Source organism: Mirounga angustirostris, unplaced genomic scaffold (genome assembly GCF_029215605.1).
Source record: "Mirounga angustirostris isolate CCGP_5_RB_7025 unplaced genomic scaffold, mMirAng1.0.hap1 SCAF_1, whole genome shotgun sequence".
Lineage (NCBI taxonomy): Eukaryota > Metazoa > Chordata > Mammalia > Carnivora > Phocidae > Mirounga > Mirounga angustirostris.
In genome coordinates this window covers 22,688,703-22,701,844 of record NW_026991709.1, presented here as the reverse complement: position 1 = coordinate 22,701,844, position 13,142 = coordinate 22,688,703, and the positions used below count along the sequence as shown (strand labels likewise).

General features: G+C 33.4%; 1 protein-coding gene across 1 annotated transcript in view; it reads left to right on the top strand.

Moving 5' to 3' along the window:
• The window catches only part of NCAM2 (neural cell adhesion molecule 2), a 516,332-nt gene extending 514,723 nt beyond the window's left edge, over positions 1-1,609 (top strand). Inside the window, exon 18 of the mRNA XM_045902626.3 lies at positions 699-1,609. Within this exon, the coding sequence (XP_045758582.1) occupies positions 699-810 (112 nt within the window). The 3' untranslated portion in view covers positions 811-1,609. The remainder of the gene's footprint in view (positions 1-698) is intronic.
• Positions 1,610-13,142: the final 11,533 nt, after the last annotated feature.

Sequence of the window (13,142 nt, the reverse complement as noted above, 5' to 3'; positions counted from 1 at the left end):
GAGCCTGGGATCATGACCTGAGCTGAAGGCAGACACTTAACGACTGAGCCACCCAGGCGCCGCTTACTTTCATTAAGTTCCAAAGAACATAGCTAATTCCCCCAGCTTTTGAAGTATGTAACAGAATATGGCAGCAACTATTAATGATTTTTATTTGAAAAAACTTAGGAAGTAGTAACTCATCTAGTTGACATATAAAAATACTGGCTTGTGGGGGCCTGGGTGGCTCAGTCGGTTAAGCATCTGCCTTTGGCTCAGGTCATGATCCCGGGATCCTAGGATAGAGTCCCGCATTGGGCTCCCTGCTCCATGGGGACCCTGTTTCTCCCTTTGCCTCTCTCTCTCTTTCTGTCTCATGAATAAAAAAAAAAAAAAAATGCTGGCTTGTTTAGATTCTAAACAATTCTATTTTATGTATCAATAACTGGTTACCAAATCTAAGCCACCCTATAGTGAACGATTTGGTTCATCTAAAACTACAAATTGTTTCATTCATCATTTTGCAGTACATCACATTTTTACAATGGATAATATTGTCTAATTATTTTTCTATCATTTTGATATTACTTTAACAAATCTGATTTTTTTCATTCTAATAATTGTAGATATTGACTTCTATAAGGCAGTAACTTAGTATTAGGGAGTACCACTCAAACTGCATTAGAAAATGAAGTTCATTATTTTATACTTCCTTCCAGAAAATTGCCTTTAAAAGAAGAAAATGGAAAAGAAGTCTTAAATCCAGAAACTATAGAAATTAAGGTTTCTAACGACATCATACAATCAAAAGAAGACGATAGCAAAGCATAACACCAAGATCACAGAGGCTTGAACATGCTACAAAGAGCATTTGGATTGCAGTGACCCTATGACCAAAACTATTCCATTTACCTTAATTTCTTGGGAAACTTCTAGCTTGGAATAGCTTGTACACATATACATATGATCAAATATTCCTGCCCATGTTCCATTACCTTTTGTTGTTGTTGTTATTGTTGTTGTTTATTTTGTTATGAATTTCAATATAGAGACCTGACTGGCACCAACTCTTGGGTATCAATTTGATTCTGTGATTGAAATACTGCAATTTATTATACAGCTAAAGTGCTCTGTTTCTTAAGGACTATATATTTCATCGACAACCTCTCCCACAAATAGGGGTTTAAGGAAAAAAAAGCTTTGTGAGCTAAATGTATAAGAAAGCCCTGCATGTTTTTCATCCTATCTTGGGTAAACAGATTATTAACGTGGATTTCAGTTTAAGATGAAAACAGTTAATAATTATCAGGAGAATTTCAGGGAACTTGGGCTTGAAGGAGCCAGTTATCTTTAGCAGATATTAAAAATTGAGAGAAACTTTGGAAAATTCTAAGTTATAGTTACAGTGCTATTTGGATGTTAAGTTTTGATAGACTGAATTGCCAGATCAAAATTGTTACCCATTTGAACGAATATCAGTTGTGTGTAAAATTAGATTAGAAAGATTCCGTAAATCTCTCTCTTTATATATGCCATAATCACTCACAATGGATTACACAAAAAATAAATGTATTGCAAGTGAAAATAATATTGATTTCTGCCCTCAGCTTCAAATAAAGTAAATTGAAATGGTAACAATATCAATGTTGTCTTGATATATTTATAAATATGTGATTATATTTTACCTTTAAAATAATTTTATCAAAAAAGTAAGTCCTTAGTGTTGAAATATTTCAAACCATATCCTCAGATACATTTTTTTGACCACTGTTTTAGATAATCTTGGTTTAAAAATTCATTTTCCCAGTGTTACAGGGAATCATCATTAAATGTAATTGGCTAATGGAAATTAAAATTCTTAGTGGTTAAATAAAGAAGAAAGTAACATGTAAACATGCCATAAAAGTGTCAGTGATAAACAACTGAATTGCCACTATCTGTTTTTCTTTTGGGCGTTGTAGCTCGAAGTCACTTTAAGATTTTGATAAACAACTTTGGTTGAAGAAATTCCTCGGCTATTCAACACAAACTTTCTAATATTACTTTTAGGGCCTGTACCAGAATAAAATACTTATGAACTTCCAAGCTATGCAAGCTCCCAGAGGAGAGCTAAAAGACTAAAACATGATTTTCACTCGTATGTAAGGTAAAATAAATGTTATTTATGATTATAAATATACATACCAGTTGGGAGCAGGTTTTAGATTATTTGTTACCCTAGAGAGCCAAAGGTTTCTTTAGGCCCCATTACATCCATAATCTTTAGTGTTTCAGGTGGTATTATAGATCAAATATTGACTGGTTGGGGAATGCATACCAATAGAACATTGGAGGAGAGTTTTAACAGTGCAGGTCAACCTTCTTCCCGTGTCTCTCTATAGAGATAATTTGGTGATATATTAAATGCAATATTAATGCTACTCATGAACACTTTTATTTACAAAGTGCTTGAAACTATTAGGCAAGGAGAGACAACCAACTAATTTTACAAACCTTTAGTTATTAGCAGCACAGAATGTGTCCATCTGCACGTTCATGCACTAAATCTCCAGTGTTGTTGCCATAATTCACAGGATTATAGTGCAGGAATCTCCCCTTGATATTTTTTTCTGGCATATTCTGAAGAAAAAGAATTCCTGTGCCTACCTAGGAATTTGAATAGAAATTATCCACCTGGTCTTTTGATGGATTTGACTGTTGCTATTTAATTCATGTTTCTCTGATCATCTCTTTGCTTTATTTGACTGTTTTTCCCCCTTTTGTACCAATGTGCTATAACTAGTCAAAGTACTTGAATTTGTTTGTGCAAAGTAAACAAGCATAGTAAAATGTCCATGAAGCAATAGCCATGAATGCTAATTTTTCCTGGATAGGGCTGGTTTTAAACTAATAATGGTGGAAGAATTAGGAAAACTGAGAAACCAGTTTAGCATGTTTACTATTATATTTGTGCTATACTTCAAGAGCAGAGAAATCATAATAAAGAACAAATATTTTTGTGTTTCTTCAATTTGAAAGTTCTGTCTCTCTCGTTTCTTTGGACTTTCCATGTAAAGCAATTTACTTAAATATTTCTTTTATATATATACATATCTATATATACATATACATATATATGCTGTTAAATTTCTTGCCACTAATGTGGAATAATGATCTGAGGTTAGCAGATAATTTGAAACTAATTGTAGACAGACTGTTTCAAGTGCACTGTTTCAGTTGTCTGGGTGGTCCTTATCTCTTGTCTTTGAAATCTATGCCATTCAGAAGCAAGGCAATACTGTGATTTAAAAAAATAATAACATTTCAATGGAATGCTCCAACTTACTCTATTTGTAAAAGTTTCCAAATAAGAGATTCTTGTAGTAAATTGTAAAATATGAGTAGAACTGAAATAATCTGTTCTTATTTTTCATTCTTGTTCTAGATTAAACATGCCACATAACTGTATAAATATTATTTCTACTGTCTGAGAGTACTCTTAAATGTTAGTATAAAATGTCAAAAGAGTTGACTGAATATAATATGTAGGGTTAAATAATAAGAACCCTATGCTAATTCAAACAAAGAAGAAAAATATCACTGAAAATATTGGTATTTCTTGATAGGTTATGTGCAATTAGGCAATGACAATCTATATTCAACAACATATAAGAAAGAACAGTAATATCAGCATTTTGATAAATATTTTGTTTTTAAAACTGGCACAAATTTATGTGTCAACGCATTTTACAATGATCAGCAAAAGAATTTAGAATTGTGACTTCTAAAAGTTTATTATTTTTGTGGATTGATTTATTGCCATTCTATTGATGCTAAGTCTAACATTAATGTAATGTTTCTCTAGTTTTCCCTTATTTTTAATATTAATACCTATATAAGCATTTTTCAAAGACTATTTGATCCAGCAAACTTTACATGAATCTTAGTCTTTGATTTAACATTTATATAAATAGAAAGATTTTATTAATAAGATTATTTATTTGAGTGCCAACAATTAATTATAACTTTATAATCTTACCTTTATTTTATGTTTCTTATTTTAAATAATTAAGATGTATTTGTGCCTTTGGATTAGCATGACATCTGCTTTATTAAAAAAAAACAACTGCAATCTTTATTGGTATATTTTGCTCGTATCTGTGACACTTAAATGGACTGTTTTATTTACATTTAGTGAATAAGCTCAATTCAAATTACTTTACCTTGAATGGAAAATCTAAATATAACAAATTATACTGTGTAACTTATTTTCACTTATGGCAAAGAAATTCTTTTGATACACACATAAAATATATTTCATTTTGTCTGTAGTGTTTTAGATAATAAATACATTCTAGATATCGTTAAAATTGTGTTCTACCACTTATGAGACAATGACAACAGATGACATTTTAAGATAGGGTAAATTATTTTAGTGTCACTTGGGTCTACATTATCCTGTTGTACATTTGTTTGGGCACCATACATCATTCTTTATCGTTGATGGGAAGATAAACTCTGATAAAAATATGTACAACTGAAGTGATAGAAAGAATAATCTCCATTTCTTAATTTAAGAAATATTGGAATAGCATATTACAATTACTTATTAAAGTTGCAATTTCCTTTTTCATGAAGAATGATGTACTTGCTCAATTTCAGTTGCTCATGGAGTTCTTTCTCACAATCATATCCAGAGTGCTTACTCAACAAACTTTAGGAGTGGGTGAAGCTATTTTTTTAAATGAATTGTTTACATTATTTATCTTTAGAGAGGAAAGATTTGAATCTTTGTATTAATCCTTTGAAGCATTATTATATTGTCTCTCACACTGAAATTGCATATGGAAGTATTAGGGTATGCTAAAATTAAACTATAGGAGGTCACAAAAATGAAGTACTTCAATCCTAAAATGAAAATCTTTCAAGAAAGTATCCTACTCATGGGCTTAATCATGTTCTGAGATGAAACAATTATATGTGTAAATGGGAAACATAAAAGAGCCTAGATGTAGTACTTGCTGAACAAATACAATTTCCTTCCAGGTCCTTCCTCCCCTTTTTTAAAAATTGCATTTACCCATGTAGATGCATCTGTTTAACAACATTATATGAGAATGCAATAGATTATTTCCCCTCATAAACTTTTGTATTATATATGTTTAATATTTATTTGATAACACATTTAATATTCTTAAAATATAGCTTATTATTCACTATGGAATTTTATCAATTACTTAAATACCTTAGCCTGGTACCACCACTTTAATTTTTTATATAATTTTTAGGATTTTCACCACAGCATGTTTGTAATTATTAATATAAAATTAGTTATATAAATTTAATATTGCCACTTTTTTTTTCTAAAACAAAAACACGTAACACACTAAAAGTTGCATCTGGTTTTAGCCTTCTTTGGGAAAAAATAAGCAATGCAATTACTTGGAGCATTTCAAATCACAGCCAGGCACAGGCAAATAGAGGAACAAGGAACTGAAAGAATCAAGAAAGGCAAACTGAACTCTTACATAGGAAGGATGTTAGTGTGAAAAGTGCTGGACCAGGGATTAGGAAACACTGCTTAGATAACAGTTAAGGCCAATTATATTGATGCAAAGAGAAAGCTGAGTGAAATACAGAGGAGAAAGATAACATAGAACCTAATATTCAATGTTGCGGATAGGATTTTTTTCAAGAACAATATGCATTATATACAATAAATGGTATTGTTAAGAGCAAATATATTTGTTCCAATTCTTAAAAGAATGTTCATGGTTTAGCATTTTTGTCTCTAAACTCTGTTAAGAATATGTGAACTTCTTACAAATAAAGTTAAAGAAACTTTTTTTCCTTTTGGTGTATGAATTCTAGGCTGTGTTAAGTGTGCATTAAAACATACTTTTATTTTCTTTAACGTATATATCCATTCAAATTCTATATTCTTAAGTTAGCTACCACAAAGTTTTCTTATTGTTTCAATATGGTATGTCCCTATGAAACGCTGTATATATATATGTCTAAACTGTAAAAATTATACTGCAACTGTTGAAGTTTTGTATTTATGAGAGACATTGAAAGTATGGCTTATAGTATATCAAAATTGTCACTCTTCACCATTTGTATATTAATAGTAAAGATACTTTTACTTTAATAAAGTGTTGCATTTACGTTTATTTTGAATACCATCTCTGCAGTGAGTGAGCTTACGACTTGACATATATTTTCATTTTTTTTCAGATATTTTCATTTTTAAAGGATTTCCAAACCGATCTCTCTCTCTATATATATATAAAAAAGGAATGCTTTCTGCCATTTTGTCTTACCCTGAGTCACAATCTTTTGATAATAGACAGTAGGTAAGAGCAGTGCTTCTCAAAATATGGTCTCCAAACGAGCAGCATTAGCACCTGCGAATTCGTTAGAAATAAATGTAAGTTTCTGGACCTCACTAGAGACCTCTTAAATCAGAAGAATCTGGGAGAGGATAAAGGAGTTTGTGTTTTAACAAGCCTTTCTAGTAATCCTAATGCACACAGAAATTTGAGATCCAGTGGATTGGAGACACATTTTGGGTGACAATCTAGAAGTTAAAAACTTCTAATTCATGTTGAAATTTTATTTCTCATTATTATATAGATTATCTTCTTGCAGGACTTCCTGAGTTATAAAATAAGAGAAGCTTATCATTCCTCACGTGCTTTTATAAGGTGTTTTCCTTTTTTTAACCGGTGCAAAGGTCAACTTATTCTTAAAATGAAAAAAAAAAAAGCAAATACCAAATTTTCACAAGGGAGCAATTTTCAACATAAGCCTTACAAATACCACAAAGTACATATGTATGTAGAATAAAAATAACATTAAATAGGTGGTGAAGAATGAAAAAAAAGGCATTTATATATTGTGCTTGTTCTGTCAGTATCCTGTATTTAATTAAAAGAACGGTTATAATAAAATACAAAATATACCATGAGAAAGAGGCTAAAACGAAATCTCTGATATATGATAAAAATGGATAAAAAAATATTTTAGAGAATTTCTTCTACTTCTTTCTAACCTAAGCCATCACCTACTATAATCCTCTTTATTTGTAATATAGGTAATGAATGTATGTCTTCTAAGATTCATGTCATACATGGGGTAGCACTTTAAATTTCTTTTTAAATTTAATTAATTTTTCTGAATGAATTTCAACACCTAAATTAGAATGTTTTCAAATCATAAATAATGTTTTCTGTTTTATGTGAAGTGTCTTATATATGTTCTTACCCTTGGCATAACTTTGTTTTCCAAAATAAAATGCATACATTTGGATATTTTCATTTTCCTGGGTAACTTAACTCATCTTCCACAGATAGAATATTTTTTTGGGAGGAGGGGATGCGGGGGGGGGGCAACTGTATTATTGTACTAGAATAATATTAAATTTAATCAAAATTTAATATTATTCTGTTATTTTATTAATCCAGCAGGCTATAAAGACAGACGTTTCTAGTATTAAGATATTTTAGTATTTGGGGGAAAAAAAAGTTTAACTTGGTGATTCAGTTCACACCAACATCTCTTCTTTCACTTTGAATTTCCACATTCCCCTGCAGATCCCTTTATCTTCCTTTATCTGCCATTTCACAAGCATGGTCAATGTCTAAAACTCACCTGGCAAGATTGAGATATATAGAAAAAAGAATGATTGCCAAAATTAGTCCAGTCACACCAAGAAATCTAGCAATTACAAACTTTCTTGGAAGAGTCATTTTTAAAGTGGAAGGTTGTAGGAGGAAGTTGTAATGTTCCCCCTTATAAAGAGGAATGGAACATATACTAGAGATCATTCAGTGGGGGGCGGGGAAGTTTGCCACCTAGTCTGACCACGTGAAGCTCCCCTGACAATTCTAATGGAAACACCCCCTTGAAAAACATAAACAAAATTTTCACTAACTCAAAAACCAAGAGACCCATATCATTACTCACCAGAAGAAAATATTGAAGAATGTCTCACAAAGTTGAAAAAAGGGATAGAACTGAGATCACTAAAGTAATATTAGGAAACAGATAAGAACCCAGATATTAGAATTAGAATATACCAGGGCTCACATTCCAACTCTAAAACTATCACTAACTCTGAATTTTAGCAATTTATGTAAAAACTTAAACCTTGATTTCATCATCTATAAAATGTGGTTAGTTCTAAAGTGGATATTGATCTCCAAGAGTTGATGTAATGATTTATGGAGATAATGTTAATAAAACTCTTTATGCAGTATCTACCACAGAAAATACCAGTAAGTGGTATCCATGATTATCTCTATATCTGCCATATTTTAACACTGATTCTATTAAGTTGTGTTAGACACCTACTTCACATTCTTTAGAGACTGACCATAAATAAGTCAATTATTTAATAATTCATTAAATTGTTTACTGATAGATTAAATTTGAGGCATTGGAAAAGTTGAAAGCATGTGTTTCCATTTCATTATTTCTTCTACTTCTGTTTCAATTATCTTTTGCTGAATAGTAAGTCAAGCCAAAATGTAATGCCTTAAAATATATATTAACATATAAAACATATATCAACAATATATTACTTTTCATGACCATATTTGTTAACTTGACTCAGCTTGGCAATTATTTTGCTCCACATGGTGTAGCTGAGTTCACTTATGTGGCTACTGGTTTCTAAAAGGAAACCCTAAAACTGGAAGCATTGATGTGTATGTACTTACCAAGACTCTATTTGCATCACACTTGCAATATTCAACTGGCGAATAAACACATAGTTAATTGTGTGAGCATAATGGTGTGTAATAAGAGCATGATATATTTGAGGAACACTCATGTTATAAGTATGGAAACATCCTCCTTCTGTCCCCTAGGGTTTCACATTTTTTCCACATGCAAAATTTACTTCTTCCCTTCCCAAGATTTTTAAAGTCTTCTTTCTTTTTTTTTTTAAAGATTTATTTATTTATTTGAGAGAGCGAGAATGAGAGAGAGCATGAGAGGGGGGAGGGTCAGAGGGAGAAGCAGACTCCCTGCTGAGCAGGGAGCCCAATGCGGGACTTGATCCCGGGACTCCAGGATCATGACCTGAGCCGAAGGCAGTCGCTTAACCAACTGAGCCACCCAGGTGCCCTAAAGTCTTATTTCATTAGCTCAAGAGAATTGAGCTTAAATTTCAGACTTTATCAACCAAATAAATTCGAGGTATCAATAAGATTCCTCAGGTATTGTGTCTTGGGTGCACTTTTTTAGTACAGAGGCACTAAAAAGACAATTTAACTGCCCCCAGAAAACCCTACAGACAACCGTGAGACATGAGCAGAAAAATAACATAGACATTGCCATTTAAAATAAAGAGGGAGGAAATGGAGGAATTCAACAATTAGTGTGTCTGTAGAAATATTGAAGTCCAGCCAATCAAACATTACCAGTTCCCCTTTCCTCCAGCATAGGGCATTTTCCTTGGTTTGGATCCAGTTCTACTCTCCCTAGGAGTGGTTACCTAATCCATTGCTCTCAGGCTCTTAGGAAAACTCTGAGATATTCTTCCTTTTCTGTAGGAAATGGTGTGTGGTTGTAGCTGAGCAAATTTCTTGTCTTGCTACCTGGCCAGATATATCTAGTACTGATATGTCAAGTCCCATTAAGTCCCATTAAGTTGAAGCTGATACAACTCCTTTAAAAACTGTGTTTTTTTTTTTTCCTTAATGTATCAAATTACAACCACTATATTATAACCACTACAAATGTACACTCTCAAATCTTTTTAAGACAGTGTCCTCTCGGTCTTGGGCTGCAAAGTGAGGTGCTATTGAATAATGCTCTTAAGATCCTTAAAAGCTTGTTTGTCTAATTAAGAAAGTCTACAAGGCACTTCCTTAAATTTCTGTGACCAAAACAAAGGACACCATTGTTGTGAGTTTTGACCTCAAGATTATGTTTTACTGACAATAGCCTAATTTGATATTTATCCTTATGCCATTTATTGCTTTGACAAACTTTTGACAGCTCTAAGTGTGGGAATGAGAGAACAAGTCTTGGGTAAAAAATAATTCCTCTAAATTCTGCTTAAAATTTGAGCATCTATCTTGTTAGCACATCTTTCTCTTGAAAGATCTTTTCATACCTGAGAGGAAAAAAGGGATAGATACCACTTTCAGTATGCTGCCTGGAAATCTCCTTAGTCAGATTCACAAACTCATCAGTTATATTTTCTGCTTTCCAATTTATCACAGGCAACAGTTTCCCTAATTGTTCTGTCAGTATGAAACGTGATTTTCTTTGTCTCCACTATCTGATAGTAACTGTTCTAGCAACTTACCCACATTCAGTCCTCTAGCTCCTACTCAGTCACAAAGCGAAGGACAGAAGTTTCAGATTTTGTTACAGTAGTAACCCACTTGCAGTTACAGTTTGTCTTTCACTTACGTGAGTTGTATTGTTTTCCTATTGCTGCTATAAGAAAGTAAAAGGAAGTTGATGACCTTAAAAAAGAAACCCAGGATGCCTTGGTGTCACAGTCCTTTAAGCGCATGATTCTTGGTTTTGGATTAGGTCATGATCTCAGGGTCCTGGGATCAAACCCCACATCAGGATCCCCCCCATTGGGTTCCAGGTTCAGTGGGGAGATTCTCTCTCCTTTTCCCTCTCACTCGTACTCTCTCTCTCTCTCAAATAAGTAAATAAATCTTAAAACACACACACACACACAAACGCAAATTTTTTATTCCATAGTTGTAAAGGTGAGACTCTGATATGGGCTTCACTGGGCTACAAGGAAGGTGCCAGCAGGATTGTATTAGTCTGAAGGCTTCTAGAATGTCTTAGTTCAAGCTTCTGTAACAAGTTACCAAAGTATCTGTGGCTAAAACAACAAACATTTATTTCTTACAGTTCTGGATGCTGAAAGTCTGAAATTAGGGTGCCAGCATGGGTGGGTTCTTGGTGAAGTCCCTCTTTCTGGTTATATCCTTACATGGCCTTTCCTTGGTGTGTACATTCAGACAGTAAAAGAAGAGGGGGTGGGTGGAGGGAGGGAAAGAGGGAGGGGGACAGAAAGAAAGAATGGGGGAAGATCTCATTTATAATTCTTTTTTTTTTTTTAAGATTTTATTTATTTATCTGAGACAGAGAGAATGAGAGAGACAGAGAGCACATGAGAGGGGGGAGGGTCAGAGGGAGAAGCAGGCTCCCTGCCGAGCAGAGAGCCCGATGCAGGACTCAATCCCGGGACCCCAGGATCATGACCTGAGCCGAAGGCAGTCGCTTAACCAACTGAGCCACCCAGGCGCCCTATAATTCTCTTTTTATGAGGGCATTAACCTTAACATGAAGACTTGACTCTCATGACCTAATCTAACCCTAATTACCTCCCACATGCTTTACCTCTAAATACCACCACACTGGAGATAATAGTTTCAACATAAAAATTTGAGGGGGATATAAATATTCAGTTAATAATATGAAAACTGCCCACATTCCTGGACTCACACAACCCTTCTTTCTGCAAAGCCAGCAATGGTATCATTCAAACCCCTGTTTTTATCAACATGCCTTCTCTGACGCATACTCCCTGCCTCCCTATTTCTTGTTAAAAAGCCTGTGATCATTTTGAGTCCACCTGGATTATCCAACATAATCCCCCCTTCTCATAACTCCTAACTTAATCAAATCCGCAAAGCCATTTTTTTTTCCCCCGCCCATGTAAGGCAATATATTTGCAGGACTTAGGGATTAGGACCTAGACATCCTTTGGGGGTTATTGCTCTGCCCATCAATCTACATTATAAACCATTACCAAATATAATGGTAAAGCAACCACACTGTATTATATTCTGATTTTTCTGTGTTGGCTTTGCTCAGTTTGATTTTTTTTTTTTTTTTTTTTTTGCCCTAGAGATGTTCTGAGGTCAGTTACACAGCCTCATTCAGCTGCACCTCAGGGGAAACTAGAATGTGGAAAATGTTCTCTCATTCTCTAGGTCTTTCTCCACAGGGCTTCAAATCATTCTGTAGACCAGGGCGCCTGGGTGGCTCAGTTGGTTAAGCGACTGCCTTCGGCTCAGGTCATGATCCTGGAGTCCCTGGATCGAGTCCCAGATCAGGCTCCCTGCTCAGCAGGGAGTCTGCTTCTCCCTCTGACCCTTCTCCCTCTCATGCTCTCTGTCTTTCATTCTCTCTCTCAAATAAATAAATAAAATCTTTAAAAAAAAAAATCATTCTGTAGACCAATACAAACATCTCTAGAGTATGGTGAATGGCTTTCAAAAGAGAGTTTTTCAGGAGCAGAAATTCCAGTGTGCAATTATTTATCAAGACTCTGCTTGCATTACTCTTGTTAATATGACAACTTCCAAACTTTGTGCCCACCGAGTTACTGTGAGAGAGGATTTCATCAAGAGGCATGATGGATTAGCAGTGACAAATAAAATATATCCTACCAAGCAGTGAAATGGCTCAAAATATTAAAGTTGCAATAGATAGAAAGAGGTTTTACACTCAGAAAGAAAATCATAGAATAGAATGAAATAAACAATAGGGTTTATATGGGTACTAGACATCTTGCTGTTAATTCCCATTATTTTTATATCTAAAATTCTGATCTGCAGAAAGATGAAATAGTTTTTCTTGGTTTTATGTATCTGGGAAGTAGCAGAAACAAGATTCAAATTCAGGTCAAGCAACTTCTATTCCGATTTTTTCCATTAAGCATCACATATCAAGAGAGAACATTTATTAATGATGAATTTAAAATTAATCTCTGAATATAACTGGTTTAAACTCAAGAACTTTAGTTATGCTCTGCATATATACATTAAATTTGACAATAAAGCAATATTTATAGAATCAGCTACATAACTTTAAAATATATTTGCTGATGATATATTTAAATGTAAGAAATAAAATATGGACCATTCAAAAAATATAAGGAACAACATTATAGAACATATGTTAAAGCCTGACTATTTAAAATTCAGAGAAAAAATGGTCAACCTCAAATAAAATTAATTTGAATAATCACCTACCTTCTTTTTACTCCAGAGTGCTAAGAAACATTCAAAATCCAATTCTGCAGTCTAAGAATGTTTGGAAAACCGATTACTTTAAATAATCAGTGATATTTAAAAATCAGTAATATTTTAAAGGAGAGAACTGGCTACTTTTTTTTTTTAACAGTCTGTTCT